General features: G+C 37.8%; 1 protein-coding gene across 1 annotated transcript in view; it reads right to left on the bottom strand.

Annotated features, from left to right (window-relative positions):
• The window catches only part of LOC102999947 (peroxisomal multifunctional enzyme type 2-like), a 75,663-nt gene that overhangs the window by 18,140 nt on the left and 38,052 nt on the right, over window positions 1-19,471 (bottom strand). Inside the window, exons 12-16 of the mRNA XM_057539146.1 lie at window positions 17,096-17,199; window positions 15,415-15,651; window positions 12,867-12,918; window positions 6,660-6,731; window positions 3,668-3,771 (exon numbers count right to left, since the gene is read on the bottom strand). Coding sequence (XP_057395129.1) covers window positions 3,668-3,771; window positions 6,660-6,731; window positions 12,867-12,918; window positions 15,415-15,651; window positions 17,096-17,199 — 569 coding nt within the window. The remainder of the gene's footprint in view (window positions 1-3,667; window positions 3,772-6,659; window positions 6,732-12,866; window positions 12,919-15,414; window positions 15,652-17,095; window positions 17,200-19,471) is intronic.

The following is a 19,471-nucleotide window of genomic DNA, read 5'->3' as shown; positions in this document are numbered from 1 at the left end:
ATTGGAGTATAGTTGATTTACAATGTTGTGTTAATTTCAGGTGTACAGCAAAGTGAAACAGTTATACATATATATATCTATATCTATATCTCCACTCTTTTTTAGATTCTTTTCCCATATAGGTCCTTACAGAATATTGAGTAGAGTTCCCTGTGCTATACAGTTAACTCCTTATTAGTTATCTATTTTATATACAGTAGTATGTATATGTCAATCCCAATCTCCTAAATTATCACTCCCCCACCATTTCCCCCCTGGTAACTATAAGTTTGTTTTCTACATCTGTGACTCTATTTCTGTTTTGTAAAGAAGTTCATTTGTATGTTTTTTTTTCAGATTCTGCATATAAGTGATATCATATGATATTTGTCTTTATCTGACTTACTTCACTCAGTATGGCAGTCTCTAGGTCCATCCATGTTCCTGCAAATGGCATTATTTCATTCTTCTTTATGGCTGAGTAATAGTCCATTGTATATATGTACCACTCTTCTTTATCCATTCCTTTTTTTTTTTTAAGTGCATAAATCTTTTTTTTTTTAATAAATTTATTTTTTTTTTTTGGCTGTGTTGGATCTTTGTTGCTGTGTGCGGGCTTTCTCTAGTTGCAGTGAGCGGGGGCTCTCTTCATTGCAGTGCGCAGGCTTCTCCTTGCGGTGTCTTTTCTTGTTGCGGAGCACAGGCTCTAGGCGCACAGGCTTCAGTAGTTGTAGCACGCGGGCTCAGTAGTTGCGGCTCGTGGGTGCTACAGCACAGACTCAGTAGTTGTGCCGCACGGGCTTAGTTGCTCCACGGCATGTGGGATCTTCCCGGACTGGGACTTGAACCTGTGTCCCCTGAATTGGCAGGTGGATTCTTAACCACTGCACCACCAGGGAAGCCCCCATTCCTCTGCTGATGGACATTTAGGTTGCCTCCATGTCCTGGCTATTGTGAACAGTGCTGCTATGAACATTGGGGTGTGTGGTTTTCTCCAGATGTATGCCCAGTAGTGGGATTGCTGGATCATATGCTAACTCTATTTTTCATTTCTTAAGGAACCTCCATACTGTTCTCCGTAGTGGCTGTATCAATTTGCATTCCCACCAACAGTGCAAAAGGGTTCCCTTTTCTCCACACCCTCTCCAGCATTTACTGTTTGTAGATTTTTTGATGATGGCCATTCTAACCAGTGTGAGGTGATAACTCATAGTTTTGATTTGCATTTCTCTAATAATTAGTGATGTTGAGCATGTTTTCATGTGCTTTTTGGCCATCTGTATGTCTTCTTTGGAGAAACGTCTGTCTAGATCTTCCTCTTTGCATTTATATCCTAATTGGAGCAGTTGAGCTTCTTGGATGTGTAGATCAACGTTTTTCATCCATGCCATTGTTCCTTCAATTATTTTTTCTGCTTCTTTCTCTCTCCTCTCTGGTATGCCCATTATATAAAAGCTGGTGTACTTAATGGTATTTCACATTTCTCTGAAGCCTCTTCATTCTTTTTCTTCACCTTTTTTCTTTCTGTTCTTCAGACATAGATAGATTGATCGATCTTCAAGCTTTTTGATTTTTGATCTTCAAGATTTTTGATTCATCAACAGATGAATGGACTTTCAAGCTTTTTGATTAAAATCAAAAAGCCACTTCAAATCTACTGTTGAGACCCTCTAGTAAATTCTTCATTTCAGTTATTGTACTTTCAGTTCCAGAACTACTTCTATTTGGTTCTTTTTTTATATAATTTCTATTTATTGATTTCTTTCTCTTTTTTTTTTTTTTTTTTTTTTTTGAGCCACACCACGCAGCTTGCAGGATCTTAGTTCCCCGACCAGGGACTGAACCCATGCTCCCTGCAGTGGAAGTGCGGAATGCTAACCACTGGACCACCAGGGAATTCCCCAATTTTTCTCTATTTGATGAGACATTGTCCTCATACTTTACTTCTTTACACACTTTACTTCTTTAAGCATGGTTTCCTTTAGTTCTTTGACTATATTTACAATAAATGCTTTGAAGTCTTTTCCTATTAAGTTGTCTCAAAAGCAATCTCTGTTGCCTGTTCTGTTTTGTTTGGTTTTTTCCTATCTATGGGTCATACTCTTTTATTTCTTTCAGATCTTGTAATTTTTTTGTTGATAACTGGATACTTTAGATAATATATTGCAGCAACTCTGGATACTGAGACCCCTTTCCCCTTCCAGGGCTTGTTGTTATTGTTAACTTGTTCATTTGTTTAGACGATTCATTTGGCTAGACGATTTTAGTTAAGTATATTTCCCCCACAGTGTGCAGACTCTGATGTTGCTCCTCAGAGGGTACAGCCTTGGGCGAGCACAGTCAGCCTGGGATGACAGTGGTTTTAGCAGGGCACTCTGTGACCGTCTCTCCCTGATCTCTCTGTTAAACTGTCTGTCCAGCTGTTGGGCTTCACAAATTGCCAGATGACTGTTCTATTATTTTCAACAGTGCCCTGGGGCATAAATTGTTCCACAGTCTGATCCAATTAAAGTCAGGCCTTTTAGGAGGTGTAGTCTTTGAGGCCAGTCTTTGAGGTTTGTTATGATCCCATGACGACTCTCCTTAGCTGTCTCTTTCCATGGTTCTCTCTGGCAAACTTCTAGTTGGACTAGTTTAGTTTACTGCTTCCATGGAGCTACCAGCCTCCTCTTGATTATCACTAAAGTAACCTTGTTTTTGAAACCATCCTTACTTTTGAGCTTCCAAATACTTGCTACCAAAATGACTCAGTTTCCGTGGGAAGGGCTTCAGAGCTCTCTATCATGACAGCCTGCCTTGCCCCCCAGGCAAAACCTCTGCACCACTGCCACGGACATGAGGGCAAGGATAGTGGCCCACTTCTCTCCAAGTGACATCCTCACTTTACAAGAAGAGTCCTAGGCAGAGGTCGGAGCTTCTGGTCTTCTCAGCTTGCCTCTAGCAGCAGGGGACCCCCACGCTATGAGCAGCCTGGGCAAGAGTTATCAGGGCCCTAGTGTTCTCAGCCTGCCATGGTGGAACACAGTCTCCACCCTACAAGTGGGGGTAGGGTGGAGGAAGACAGCCCCGTAACTCTCAGCCACTTTTACCTGGAATTGAGCTTCTGCAACACAAGCTGGGGCCGGGGAGCCGGGGTGGGGGTAATAGGAAAAATGAGTGAGCTGCTCCTCCTAGGAAGACAGTGCAGCCCTATTCAGGGAACTGAGGGCAGAGGTAAAAGCTAGGTTAAATTGATGTAAAATCCAATTTACAAAATATTTTTAGGAAAAAAATATGTTTTTGGATAGAATTTGAGAACTAAAGAGTAACTAGAATTGTTTTATACAAGAGAAATGCTCAAGTCATTTAATGAATGATAATTTGCATTTATACAAGGATCACTTGTAAGTGTTAGGTTTTTCTAAAGAGTTTTGGATGCAGGCAAAGTTTGCATAAGAAAGTAAAGATATTCCCATAGTTACCTCAGCTACATTACACTTACGTCAGCCAGACTTTTCTATATATAACATATGTTATATATTAAAATATACAAATATAAACAGCATTTCAAATCCAAGGAACACATTCTGATTCAAAGAAGTGTGGATTACTGAAATCCTACTCTATGAAATTACACATATGGTAAGTTCAAAATACAGATAAGGATACTTAACGACACATGTTTCTCACTTATGAAGTCATAGCCTACCTTAGCTTTGTCTGACGTCCGTTTTCCACCAAAGCCTCCAGCGCCAACAACAAAGATGGAGAACTGATTATAACATATAAGTTCCTCCCCAGAGTAAGAGTAGACTGAAAAGCAAATGAAAAAAAAAAAAGAGGTTATTACCAAAAGACATAACTAGTTACCCAATATGTGATCAACAATCCTTTTAAATGTTTCAGAAACAAAATCCAATTACTAAAAGGCTTTGCAATTTAAAGACACCCAAGTTTGGGATACAGAGCACTCATTTTAATCATTCACTACCAGTCTCTGGAAGGCAGAGAGAAGAGGATCTTGACAAATCCTTTCTGGACTATGAAACAGCAGTTCATCTCACCTCTTCTTAAAGTGCCCCAACTGCCTTTCATATTTCAATTCTCTCCTTCTCAAACCTTTCAAACAATTCCACTATAAAATGCAGACTAACACACATGAAAAGATGCTCATCATCGCTAATTATTAGAGAAATGCAAATCAAAACTACAACGAGGTACCACCTCACACTGGTCAGAATGACCATCATTAAAAAGTCTACAAATAACAAATGCTGGAGAGGGTGTGGAGAAAAGGGAACCCTCCTACACTGTTGGTAGGAATGTAAATTGGTGCAGCCACTATGGAAAACAGTATGGAGGTTCCTCAAAAAACGAAAAATAGAATTGCCATATGATCCAGCAATCCCACTCCTAGGCATATATCCAGACAAAACTATAATTCAAAAAGATGCATGCACCCCTATGTTCATAGCAACACTATTTACAATAGCCAAGACATGGAAACAACCTAAAAGTCCATCAACAGATGAATGGATAAAGAAGATGTGATACACAAACACACACACACTGGAATATTACTCAGCCATAAAAAAGACTGAAATAATGCCATCTGCAGCAACATGGATGCACCTAGAGATTATCATACCAAGAGAAGTCAGAAAGAGACAGACAAATACCATATGATATCACTTATATGTGGAATCTAAAATATGACACAAATGAACATATCTACAAAACAGAAACGGACTCAGAGATATAGAGAACAGACTTGTGGTTGCCTAGGGGAAGGGAAGGGAAGGTGGTGGAGGGATGGATTGGGAGTTTGGGATTAGCAGATGGAAACTATTATATATAGGATGGATAAACAACAAGGTCCTACTGTATTGCACAGGGAACTATATTCAATATCCTGTGATAAGCCATAATGGAAAAGAATACGAAAAAGTATGTATATATGTATAACTAAATCACTTTGCTGTACAGCAGAATTTAACACAACATTGTAAATCCACTAAAATTCAATAATTCAATAAAATTAAAAAATTAAAATAAAATACAGATAACCACACTCCCAAATTTTCAAACATTCTGCTGAAGTCCTCAATAGAGCCTGGAATGTAAAAGAAGAAATAAGTGAGAATGAAGGTATAAGCTTCAGGAGGGCAGGATCACGGCTTTTTTGCTCACCATCATATTTCCAGCAATTAGAATAGTAACTGGGACAGAAAAGGTACCTAATAAATATGTATTAAATTAATTAGTAAATCAATGAACAAACGATGTGACTGAGCAAGTTAGTGAATAAGTAAGCAAGTAATGAATGAAAGACAGCTGTCCCTCTTTCTACTGACTACTTTCCTGGTGACAGTTTGAGCATCACCTAAATCACCAGCACTATAAAACTAGGAATATGATTTTGAATTGTATAATAAGGAAAAATATAATTATAACAAAAAATAAGGGAAGTCATGGTGATTTGCATTTAAAATAAGACTTTTATCCTTATTACACAGAAAATTGGATATCTAATTTCATCTATATTTTATCTACAACTTCTAATACATTATTACCCATTACCAAGCTATAGCTAAATAAATGGAGTAGATCAAGAAAGAATAGTAAAAATTAAAGCTAAGGTTACTGCAAAACTTTTTTGTGGTAGACATTTGGTAGAATGGTGAGAAGACTAAAAGAAAACCAGGAGAGTTCCAGCCAAATGTTAGCCAATATTTGGAGTGGTAAGAAAATACCAAAACCTTAAAAAAGAAAGAAGAGGGGTAAGGAGGAAGAGGGAAAGAGAGAGAACAGACACATGTTCTATGTGTCTATGATGAAATACATAGTTTACTTTGTAAACTATGAGTTAACAAAAACAATGTAGTGGAAAAATATTTAAGAGCATTAAAAATGTTCTCAATATATTATTAAGTAAAAACAAGGCAAGTTCCAAAACAACATATTCAGTATAACCTCCTATGTATTTAGAACAAAAATGATAAAGCCTACATTCCAAATACCAGACAAAAACTTTCCACTGTTATGTCCAAAATTTTTTATAATGTTTATCTATTTCTATTGTTCTTAAACTTTAAAACAAATAAATTCTAAGCAATGTATCTTTGGCTTATGTTTAGTTACTAGTATTTCAACATTCATTAAACTACTATCATCTTTTTTTCCACTGCAAATAAAATGTGGTTATGGTGTTTAAACCCCATTTTAAGTTCAATAGGTTTGAATGTGCAAGGTTAAGAACCTAACTACCATTTATAAGAATGATTCAGGGGTCAAATACGTTTGAAGTTCCAAAGAGCTAACACAGAAAAGAGTATCTACAACATAGCCTAATTATCAACTGAGGGCAGTCTATGTATTCATTCCTGCCAAAAAACATACTCTAGGAAGCATAATTCTCCTCTATGTTTGCTATACCAGCTACATTTCTCACCTCTGTGCTTTGGTTATGTTGTTACAAATCTCCTGAAATGTCCCACTCTCTGGACCTCTACCCCAATCTACTCCACCCCCTCCTCCCGTATTTTCTAAAAAAGCTTATGAATTTTTAGAACACTAATCTTGCTTTCTCACAATTGGAAGATAAATAGAAACTTATTAATCAACTTCTGTGATAAAGTATTATGTTACATACAAAGCCTATGAATCTAACAATATTATTATAAGAACTAGAAATAAGTTACCATCCATAAGAATTATTAAACTGGATCCTTTATCCAGGACGTCAGCAACAATTGCTTCACATTTTAATTTTCCTAAAAATGGAAAGTAAATAAATAAATAATACATAAATAAATAAGGAGACTGTTTTAAAGACCATAAGTTATATGAAGACATGAGAGAAATTAACATAACTTCCACTGTAAGTTCAGCAAAGCTAAAAAATCATGATTTAGAATAATTTTCAATATAATGTTGAATCATAAACATTAAAAACAATCAGAATACCTGAGTCACCAAATTTGAAACATCAATAATTCTGATACATTAGGTTGTAAAAAGTAACAATTTTCAATCATTCAATGAACACTTGTTAAGCATACAGCCAACACCATCTACCCCATTCCTTCTCAAATCTCTATGGGCTTCAGTTAGACAGTGTTTCTTTCTAACTACTCTGTTCTTTTAGGGACTGTTCCATTATTTAACTGGTAATGTCTTGATGGATTAACAATTATTTGAGAGTGAACTCATAATCTTTTTCTCCAACCTGTTTTTCTCTTTTGTTCCCTATACGAATGAATGGTACTATCCACCCAACTGCCAAGCCAGAAACTTCAGCATGACCCTTGTCTCATAAAACAGTGTCTAAGTATGTGGCAAGACTTGAGTATGCAGAGACTGGGAGGAGCTAAATTATATGAAAAGTTTCTGACTTCGTCCTGAAGTCTATGAACAGCCATCTGGGGTTTTTAACAGGGAAGTGACAAATACACTTGCATTTTGGAAATAATATTCTGGCTGCAGTGAGATGAGCAGACCTGAAGAGAGCAAGAATGGAGGCAGAGGGCTTCCCTGGTGGCACAGTGGTTGAGAATCTGCCTGCTAATGCAGGGGACACGGGTTCGAGCCCTGGTCTGGGAAGATCCCACATGCCGCGGAGCAGCTGGGCCCGTGAGCCACAATTACTGAGCCTGCGCGTCTGGAGCCTGTGCTCTGCAACAGGAGGCCGCGATAGTGAGAGGCCCGTGCACCGCAATGAAGAGTGGCCCCCGCTTGCCGCAACTAGAGAAAGCCCTTGCACAGAAACGAAGACCCAACACAGCCAAAAATAAATAAATAAATAAACTCCAATCTCTTTAAAAAAAAAAAAAAAAGAATGGAGGCAGAGAGAACACTTAGAAAGTGAGAGATGATGGTGGTCAAAGTGAGGGGGACAGAAATAGGATTCTAAATGTATTGAAGGGAGAGAATCAAAGAACTTGGTACCCGCCTGGGTATGAAAGATGGTAAAAGAAACGCTAAGGATACCTAGATTGCTGTCACTTTCACCTCCTAAATCTCTCTCTGCTTCTCCCACTTCTCTCCATCTCTCCACCACCACCTTAGCCTAAGCTACCATCATTTCATTTGAACTACCACAACAGACTTCTAACTAGGTACCTACATGTCCACTCTGACCAACTTTAAAACATGCTCTCCTATTATGTCTGAAGTTATTTTTTCCCAAAGTCAACCTGATTACCAACCTGATTATGCCAAATCCTTCTATTTTAAGTTCTAATGGTATCACGTATGTTTCATCTGTAATGTTTATCACATATAGTTGCAAGTGTACATTTATTTGTGTGGCTTTTTGACTATTGGCTGCCCTCCCCACCAGCTAGGTTATATGCTCCGTGAGGGCAGAGTCCAGATTTACTTCCATTCTCCATTTATTCACAACCCTAGCAGAAAGTTTAGAAGTTAGGAAGTAATCAATAAATATTCATTGTCAAATTGCTGGTGACCTCCTCAGGTGATCAACTCCACATCCAATCAAACACCAAGCCCACTCCCTACATATCTCTATAATTTCTCCACTTATATCCATCCCCATGCCCACAATCCTATTCAATCAACCACGGTCTCTAACCTAGATTATTACAACAGTCTCTTAGAAAATCTCCTTCTCTCTATCTCATTCCCTTAAAATCCAAGCATTACAAACATGAGCCAGAGTTGATGCTTTCTAAAATCCATGTTTGATCATATAATTCTCTCCTTTCAGTCCTTCAGTGGTTATCTATTGTCTTTAAAATAAAAGCCAAACTTCTTCACCTGACCACACACTGCACACTGCCTCAGATTAAAAAAAGGGCTGTGTGAAAACTTAGGCTGTAACACTAAACTGAAGACTCAAACTGAGACAGTGGAGCAGGAGGACACGGAACTTACCTCCCCACCAACAAACACATCAAAAATACATCTACATGTAGAACAATTCTCACCGAAAACTAAGTGCAGACTAACAGAAAGACCTGTACAACCAAGACTATAAGAAAGACCCACCGGTAATTGGGTAGAAAGGGAAGAAAAGCGATCAGGTCAGGACCTGTGTCCCTGAGAGGGGACTCAGAGGAAAAAGGAGATTACACGGGAAGAGACCTTCCCTGGGGAGTGAGCAGTTCAAGCCACACATTGGGCGCCCCAGCCCTGGTGTCCAACAAGGGGAACACGAGTCCCCTTGGCTGGTTGGAGGGCCAGTGGGATTAACAGGAGGGCTGTGGGAAGCCTGGACTCCGGGAGCACGTGAACACTTACGTGCCCCTGAGGCAGGGCAGAGAGGGCAGACTGAAACCACTTGGGTAGCTGACTGGTTTCCTACGACTGCCCTGGTCCCCAGCCTGAGCTGAGAGAACACGCCAGCACCATGTGCCTCATGTCGCAGCTTCACACTCTGGGCTGCCATGATTGAGGAAAAGGCTCAGCCATGAGACACTGAGGAGGTTCAAACTCTACATGGCAACTGAGCAGTGAGCGGGCAGCAATTACTGGTGGCTGCACAGGGGCCCCAGATCTCTGATGGTGGCCATGCCAAACGAAACCCATGCTCTGGGAATATTACTCAGCCATAAAAAGAAACGAAATGGAGTTATTTGTAGTGAGGTGGATGGAGTTAGAGTCTGTCATACAGAGTGAAGTAAGTCAGAAAGAGAAAAACAAATACTGTATGCTAACACATATATATGGAATCTAAGGGGGGAAAAAAAAAGGCTCATGAAGAACCTAGTGGCAAGACGGGAATAAAGACACAGACCTACTAGAGAATGGACTTGAGGATATGGGGAGGGGGAAGGGTAAGATGTGACAAAGTGAGAGAGTGGCATGGACATATATACACTACCAAACGTAAAATACATAGCTAGTGGGAAGTAACCGCATAGCACAGGGAGATCAGCTCTGTGTTTTGTGACCACCTAGAGAGGTGGGATAGGGAGGGTGGGAGGGAGGGAGATGCAAGAGGGAAGAGATATGGGAACATATGTATATGTATAACTGATTCACTTTGTTATAAAGCAGAAACTAACACACCATTGTAAAGCAATTATACTCCAATAAAGATGTTAAAAAAAACAAACAAACAAAACAAAACCATGCTCTGACCGTCACTGATTACCCACACCTGCCCCTCTTGCTCCACCACTGCTCCCCTCTGGAGTAAGGGTGCCAGTGCTGGGAGCGGGGGGAAGCACACACTTAAAGGAAACTTAGCCAGCTCAGACCCGACCCTCAGGGCTTCTGCTCCAGCAACTTGGGACCTGCCCCCGCACCAAATAGTGGGGTAACAGCCACGAAGCAGAGGGGAAGCTCTACCTAACATCTGGCTTGGCCCTACCCCTCCATCTCCAGCCCCACCCCCTACCAAGATGACAGCTGCCAGCACACCTTGAGAAAAGACATAAGTTGTGCTCACATCAAATCCAGCTCTCCCATCAATGCCACTGGGCACATGCAGACTGTATAGGGACATGCCCACAAAAGAACACCCCTTCAAGACCACCATAGGTAACTATTTCACCAAATTTCAATAGATAAAGAAATAGATAAGCAAAATGAAAAGACAGAGGAATCTGTTTCCACTGAAAGAGCAAGAGAAAACTCCTGAAAAAAACAACTAATGAAATAGAAATAAACAATTTACCAGATAAAGAATTCAAAGCATTAGTAATAAGAATGCTAACTGAATTATGGAAAAGAATAGCTGACTACAGTGAGAGTTTTAACAAGGAGCTAGAAAATTCTAAAAAGAACCAATCAGAACTGAAGAATACAACAACTGAAAAGAAAAACACACTAAAAGGAATTAACAGCACACTAGGTGATACAGAAGAACACATAAGTGATCTGGAAGATAGAAAATGGAAATCACCCAATCAGAACAGCAAAAAGAAAAAAGATGAGAACATTTTAAAGGATCTTTGGGGTAACATCATGCATACCAACTTTCCATTATAGGGGTCCCAGAAGGAGAAGAAAGGGAGAAGGGGGTAAAAATATATTTAATGAAAATTATGGCTGAAAATTTCCAAAGTCTGAAGAAGGAAACAGATAGCCAGGTACAGGAAACACAGAGGGTCCCAAACAAGATGAATCCAAACAGACCCGCACCAAGACATATCATAATAAAAATGGCAAAACTTAAAGAGAGAATTCTAGAGGCAGCAAAAGAAAAACAAAGAGCATATACAAGGGAATGCCCATAAGGCTATCAGCTGATTGTTCTGCAGAAACTTTGCAGGCCAGAAGGGAGTGGCATGGTATATTTAAAGTGCTGAAAGGGCAAAACCTACAACTTAGGATACTCTGCCCAGCAAGATTATCCTTCAGAATTGAAGGGGAGATAAAGAACTTCTTGAATAAGCATCAATACTAAAGCAACCCTAAAAGAAATGTTAAAGGGTCTTCTCTAAGTGGAAAAGAAAAAGCTATAACAAGAATTAAGTATCTATAGAAAAGAAAAAATCCCATTAGTAAAGGCAAATATATAGGGAAGGCTGAGGCTCAACCACTTAAATAAGCTAGTACAACGACTAAAACAAAAAAAATTGTAAAATCAAGTATAACTACAATAATCAGTAAAGGGATAAACATGAAGATGTAAACTATGACATCAAAAACACAAGTATAGGGGCTTCCCTGGTGGCGCAGTGGTTGAGAATCTGCCTGCCAATGCAGGGGACACGGGTTCGAGCCCTGGTCTGGGAAGATCCCACATGCCACGGAGCAACTGGGCCCGTGAGCCACAATTACTGAGCCTGCGCATCTGGAGCCTGTGCTCCACAACAAGAGAGGCCGTGATAGTGAGAGGCCTGCACACCGTGATGAAGAGTGGCCCCCGCTTGCCACAACTAGAGAAAGCCCTTGCACAGAAACGAAGACCCAACACAGCCATAAAAATTAATTAATTAAAAAAAAAAAAACACAAAGTATGGGGGAAGCGAGTAAAAAATGTAGAGCTTTTAAAATGTGTTTGAACTTAAGGGACTACCTGGTTTAAAACAAATAAACACAGTCATAGATCAACATCTATGAGCCCCATGGTAACCACAAATCAAAAATCTACAACAGATACTCAAAAACAAAAGAGAAATGAACACAAGCAAAAGAAAAGCATGAAACCACAAAGGAAAAAACTAAAAGAAGAAGAAAAAAACAGCGAAGAACTACAAAAACAACCAGAAACAAGTAACACTAACACTGAAACAGAATTATTCAGCATTAAGCAATACGAATTTTTTTTTAATCTCAAAAAAAATTAAAGCACAATTCTAGCTATTTGCTGACCTCTACATTATATAATGTGAAATGAAAAAGACTTTTTTTTTATTTTACCACCTTACATGGTCAGTATATAATTAATATTCTGACATCAGAGTAGCAACATAAAACAAACATATCAAAGTAAAGTGAAAAGATAATGAGAAGATTTACTAAACAAGTAAGATATTATTGAGAAAAATAAACTGATTATTAAGACAGCCTTGGTTTTACTTACTCTAAAAGAAAACAGAAAAAAGTTAATTACAAGACATTCTGTATCTTTTAACATTGTTTGCGTTATGAAAAACAGTACCAACACAAATACCTGAGAAAAGAATGAAGAATCATATTCATGGGAATCATAACTGATTATACACAATCACTAAGTTTAGGACACACACAGAATATGCTCCTTTCAATTGTTGACCAGATGTTTAGTATTTTGAAGTAATTTATTAAATAAGACTATTCAAATAGGACAAAGTTTAAGGCAACCAAAATAGGTACTAGTTAACATCAATCTACTCTAATGGCTGACATGCACATGAATAACTTATAATATAGTTTATTTAGGTTGCTCTATGCCAGTTTAACACATTGACACAGTTTGGAAGGTTAGTCAGAAAATAAAACCATCAAGAACTCACCTGCTCTGGGAAGTGGTTTATATAACTCCAAGTACTGCTCCCCATGAAGAACCTACGTTAGGGTAAGCAAAATTTTATTAGTAGACTTTCTTTTTCCACAGCTTCTTCTGTGGATACCGCTAATCACAAGTGGCATTTCACTGTCCACACGTTCACGCGACTACTTCCCCCAAACTATCTGTCTCAAATTGGCTCCCACTTCTTAATTATATGATTCAGAAATAATCAGTCCCCCAATCTAAAGACTGTCAGCTCTCTAGAATAGAAAAGATACATTTGTGTTCTTTCTTGACATTCATAAATTTTTGTTGACTGATAACTGTGGATTATTTGCCAATGGAGACACTAAACTAGGCGTATTTCCAGTGCTCGTCACTGCGCCTGGAACACAGCAGGTATCCAATAAATATCTATTGAATAAAAATGAACAAATAGGTCAGTACTAGTAAAGTAATTTCAGGTCACACCTGCCAAATACAAATGACACAACCAAAACATTAATATAAATCTTACAACCACAGTCAAGTAAAAGCACTGCCAATGTCAACATTTCCTTAGTGTAAGAGTAAATACTAAAGACCCCGTGCAACATCAGAGCCACTTAACTTCAATGTATCAAAGCAAGAATATAAAAATATATGTAGGAATACAATAGGACAGTAAAAACAAAACCTGACCCATATATCCGAATGACCACACTCAACTGCTATGGGACAGTTTAATTCCCAGTCTTCCTCAGAACCCAGAAGGGAAAAAGAAAAGGGGTGAGGGTAGTGATGGGAGGACAAATGAAAGACTGCCTCACTATCATACGACCTGGAAGCTCAAGGTTAGGAAGACTGGGATTCAAATCCCAAGACGGCTATCATTCCCAGTGACAGATTTTGAACACTATTCATGATTTCCAACTCCTTCCAACTCTGAGGAAGAATTCTGAAACATTTACTTTAATTGTTTGTACTGACATTACCCAAACAGAAGAACTGTATGCAACAAATACCATGGGAGAGTGACTAAAACAACAAACTGCCTGGCATCTATTCCTTGCCTCCCTCCCAACTTCATCGAATACTTTAATAAAATAACCGTAGATTCTCATAGACTCAGAGCAGCAATGAGCTAATCGATCCTCCAGTAAATGGGTTCTCCAATCAGTGAAAATCACAGAAATCAGTTCAAAAGTCTACGATTCAACAGTTATCAACTGGACTCATGGCCTGACCCTCACTTCAAGAAATAAAATAACCCCAAAGCCTTCTCACAATTGTTTGCTCCTCCCTTCTTGAAACCATTTATTCACTTTGCTTCTCAAATACCACACTCTCCTGATACGCCTCATACCTCACCAGCCACTCCTTCCCAGTCTCTCTTGCTCACTCCTCCTCATCTCTTCCACCTCTCACCTCTCACCAAACTCAGGCTTTTCTCTACTTACGTTCACACATGGGTGATTTCACCCAGCCTCATGTCTTTAAATCTCACTTAAATGCTACCAATCCCAGTAGGGGCTCCCCCGCAAACTCTAAACTCACATATTTAACTGCCCACTGTATACCTCCACTTGAATGTGTACTAGGCATCTCAAATCTGTCCAAAACCAACTCCTGATCATCCCCACCTTAAAGTAACTGTATATATCTATTTTATTATACATAGTAATATATCATACATGTTACTACTACTATACATGTTAAATACATTGTACATAATTAATTCTAAATATATGGGTATATATGCATATATATCATCCCAGTTAACCAGACCAAAAACCTTCTTCCTTGACTCCTCTTTCTGTCCATGCATATCCAGACTAGTGCTGGAATTACCATAATCAACTCCAAACTGGTTTCCCTGCTTCCATGCTTGGCTCCCATAAATCTATTCTCCACAGAGGAGCAAAAATGAGCCTGTGAGTGAACATAGCCAGATCATACCACTCCTCAGTTCAAAGCACTACAAATGGCCTCCCATGTTAATCAGAGTATGAGGTGAAATTCTTACGATGACTACAAGGCCCTCTTCTGCTACCACTGCCCCCTTGCTCATTCTATAGCTGTATCAACCCCCTTGCTGTTCCAAAAACAAGGTAAGTATGCACCTGCCTCCAGGCCTTTTACACCTGTTCTCTCTGCTTCAAATATTCTTCACTCTTGCTCCTTCATCACTATCGTCAGGTGAGGATTATCATACCCACTTTATAGATAAGGAAACTGAAGCTTAGAGAAGTTATTTACCCTTGGTCAAATAGCATGTAATGGCAGAGAGAGAATTAATAACATTATGCCAGGGTTATGGACTGTATATAATTATTGTTGTCTTCTTTTTGCTTGCCTTTTCAACTAACTCTCTACCCTTTTTTTCTTTTTAAGAAAAATCAAAAGACATGCTAAATCTTTATCCTTGAATCCACCACTATAAACTATTGTATTAAGACACCACACACACACACACACACACACACACACACACATACACAGCATGTGACATTTACCAATCATATTTAAAGAAAGAGAAGAAGAGCAAAATAAAGGTTTCTTATTATGCATACCTTTGCCAAGTTGACTGAGAGCCCAGGAATCTCTGCTAATCCTCCACCCATTATAGATTTCTGAGCTAGAATAACTCCGAAGGTAGGCAAACAGGAGAAATCAGAACTCCCTTCATAAATAAATTTCAAATCTTTCGGTTCCTTGAGAGATGCTCCCACTCCAAGGGCATACATAATAGTGTCCAGTTCCGTATAAGAAGAAGAAAATGGAGGAAGTTTATGGCCAATAGCTCCAGCCTATGGAACAATTGTAGAAAGTTATTTTTTTCACTGATATTCTTGTCAAATCTTTAAATTTCTGACTTTTCAAAACTATTAACTGCTACATACTTAGCTTTGTGAATAGAATGTCATTTTACTAAATCTGATAGGGTATCATAATTGTTTCACTATATTTTTTAAATAAAATCAATTATAATGTATGGAAAAAGACTTCATTTACAAATAAGTACTTTTTTCTTGCCCGCTTCTTGTTAACAGATAGTATATCTCATTTTCAACTTTCCTGTCTCTGATGATGGAAAAGCCTATTAATACAGTGACTGTTAGCTACTCAAAATTACAAAAAATAAAAAACTTATTATAAACAGGGATAATGAATGGCTCTATAAGATCTATTTTATAAAAGTCAGTAGAAACAGATGAGCAAAACACTGCTTAATGCTTGTAAATCAGACTCCCTCATAATGGTTTTGGTTATAATTAGATTTTACCATAAGCTCCTACCCAGGACTGTCCTTTATCTAATTGGATATTGTATTTTTCTATTTAGTGATGACATGCCTAACTAATTTGTGAAGCATATGTTAGGTTCTAAAAGAATCATGTCCAATTTTTGATCACTTTCATTCTAAAGCAAGAGTCAGCAAACAACAGCTGAGAATTAAGAATGGTTTTTACATTTTTTTAAGAGTGGTCTAAAAAAAGAAAAAGAAGATTATGTGTCAGAAACAGTACGTGGTCCATAAAGCCTAAAATATTTACCATCTGGCCCTTTACCAAAAAAGTTTGCCAACCCCTACTCTAAAGTAAAATCACATTTATAAACTGATCATATTCTCAGGGTTACAATTAGATTGTTTATTTCATCACTATGTCTCCCCTGAGTCACAAAACACCAAAACTGAATGTGTCAAATGACTTATTTCTTATTATTTATGCACTATAATTTTTTTAAAAAAAAAGAAGTACTGGACATAGTTAATCAGCAAACTTCACAAGAGCTATAACCACAGCTCTCTTAGAATTTCTGACACAATGGGAGACTTTTTACTTGCAGCCATGTTGAAATATTTCCAAAATACAATCTGTCAATGCTTTTCCTTAAAAGAAATGACTCAAAAGAGGCACTAAGTTAAATATCCTTTTCTAAAGAGTTAGAAAGTGACTGAAGGACGATTATCAAAAATGCTCCAAAAACCAAAAAATACGCTTGTTTATTACACTGAAGAAGAGAAAGTAAAAGTTACATTTAATATTTTAGCTTTACGTTCATTCAAATTTTATAAACATTCATTACATGTTCTATAAAGTTTTATGGTCACTCACCTTTCCTATTTAACAATAAATTAATAGCTTGGAAAAGCATTTTTTGCATAAAAGAAAAGAAAAAAGAAAAAAAGGAAAGAAAAGAAAAAAGTCTCCAAAGAAGGCAAAGCGTTAGGCTTTCTCTTCCACTTACAAATCCTGATGTAGCTGTTGATGTCACATTACTGGTATGATTTGCCGAAACTCCTCCATCTGAATCTATTTTATTTAGAGCTTCAATTATACCGTCAATTGAGTCTAAAAAGAAAGAATAAATAACAATAATAATGCTTTTTTCCATCAACAGACGAATGGATAAAGATGTGGTACATATATACAATAGAATATTACTCAGTCATAAAAAAAGAATGAAATAATGCCATTTGCAGTGACATGGATGGACCTAGAGATTGTCATACTGAGTGAAGTCAGAAGGAGAAAGACAAATATCTATGATATCACTTATATGTGGAATCTAAAAAAATGGTACAAATGAACTTATTTACGTAACAGAAACAGAGTTATAGATGTAGAAAACATACTTATGGTTACCAAGTGAGAGGGAGACAGGGAGGGATAAATTGGGAGACTGGGATTGACATATAAACACTACTATATATAAAATAGATAACTAATAAGAACCTACTGTATAGCACAGGGAACTCTACTCAATACTCTATAATGACCTATATGGGAAAAGAATCTAAAAAACAGTGGATATATGTATACGTATAATGGATTCACTTTGCTATACAGCAGGAACTAACACAACATTGTAAATCAACTATACTCCAATAAAAATTAATTAAAAGAAAAATCAGTCCCACTAGGGTGTGGGAAGAGCATCTGCATATGTGAAATATCTAGCCAGTTATTTTACAGTGCTATTGAAATAGTGACCCACAGGACAAACTTCCAGATTTTTCCTATATAGTTGAACTATATTTCATTTGTACTGAAAAAAAATTTAAATCATGAATGATTCAAGTCAATCAACTTCAGGATAAATAAGGATGAACAAACTGAATTTTCTCTTTAGGATCACTGGAATTTAAATAAGACAGAGTGCTTTGGTAAACCTATTACATAAAGATCATAAAAGCATCATCTTTCAAATATCCTAAAGAGCTAATATTCTCCTGGTGAAATCCAAATAAATGTAAGCTATTTCCAAAAAAAAAAAAAAAAAAGCTTTTGTTACAGACGTGACTAAGAAAAGCTACAATGCTTTAGACAATCATTCCTATAACATCCAGCAAGCCTGCTGCAGAACCTTCGCTGGCATTCATGAACTGACTGTACGATGTCAGGCTATTGCAGGAAAAAATCGTGAGACTCTGAACAGACCAAAGATAACTGGGTGTTTCCAACATACTCTCCCCACGTTATGATTCCAAAGAGGCTCTGAGCTTTGCAGTCTTTGAGTGATTTTTACAACTCTGTAAAGTCGGATCCTTGTCCACAGATGTGCAATTTCCATCTGGTGGAGGGACAACTAATTTTCCTTCTCTCCCCACCATCACTCCTCCTCCAGGATGCAACAATGTCAAGATTACCCCCCAGGTCTCTGTACAGGTAACTTGCTCAGAAAATATTACTGAAAATTCTTCCAGAGAAAACCACCATTATGACCAGTGACTATGGACAGAATTCAGAAGCTGCTATTCTGGGGTCTGAAAGGTTAATAAAGGAGATTCACAGAGTATCCACATATGCCATAAGGTTCCAAAAGCTCTGGGACCTTTCTAACAAACCTCCTTCTAAACTCAGACAAAAACTATAACTAAACTACAGAATGTGAGATGACCAGGGCTCTCTGCCATTCCTGGTGACACGAGGTAGGTTTCTTGCCTACCAATCTTCCTCTTACCACCCCATTTAGGCTGCTGCCTAGATGGGAGGCTATTTAACTGAAAGTAACCTCGGTACAGGCCGGCGGTACTGCACTCAAAGACAGACCACCTGAGTTAACTCTTGGCTCAAACACTGAGAAAGCTTGGGCCACTTACTCAGCTTTTCTGGGATTTAGTTCCATCATCTGTAAAATGAGAATGGTGAAATGGGTGCTTGGAAAGTCGTGATTCTACAGAAAGTGTAAGATTTTTTTTCTAACTGTACTTCAAATACTAGGGGTATCTTTTCATTTATAACTATATAGTTCATTGTTAGCTTTTTCTTTATATTAGTCTAATACTTTTAAGGCAATAAAATGGAATTCTGACCTCAGAGAAGAGTTTTTAAGACACTTCTTCCTTTTTCCTTTTCCTAATTTTCATTGATAGGTGATTGCTATTCGGAGACTAAATTTATCTCAAATATCAAAAAAAAGAATACAGAAAATGCTACCGCTAATGACATAACAATCATGTTATCCTCTGATTGAGAAAAGTACAATGAATATTTCAGTGAGTGTACCAGCAGACAGGAAAGTAACATTGGGATTAAAAAAAAAAAAAGAAAAGTCATTTTTCAGATATATTCCTCTGTCAAACATTAAATATAATACTAGGAAGGGAAAAAAAGATTTTTC

This window comes from Balaenoptera acutorostrata, chromosome 2 (assembly GCF_949987535.1).
Source record: "Balaenoptera acutorostrata chromosome 2, mBalAcu1.1, whole genome shotgun sequence".
In the NCBI taxonomy this organism is placed as follows: domain Eukaryota; kingdom Metazoa; phylum Chordata; class Mammalia; order Artiodactyla; family Balaenopteridae; genus Balaenoptera; species Balaenoptera acutorostrata.
Note: the sequence above shows the minus strand (reverse complement) of the source record. Positions and strands in the feature narration are given on the sequence as shown.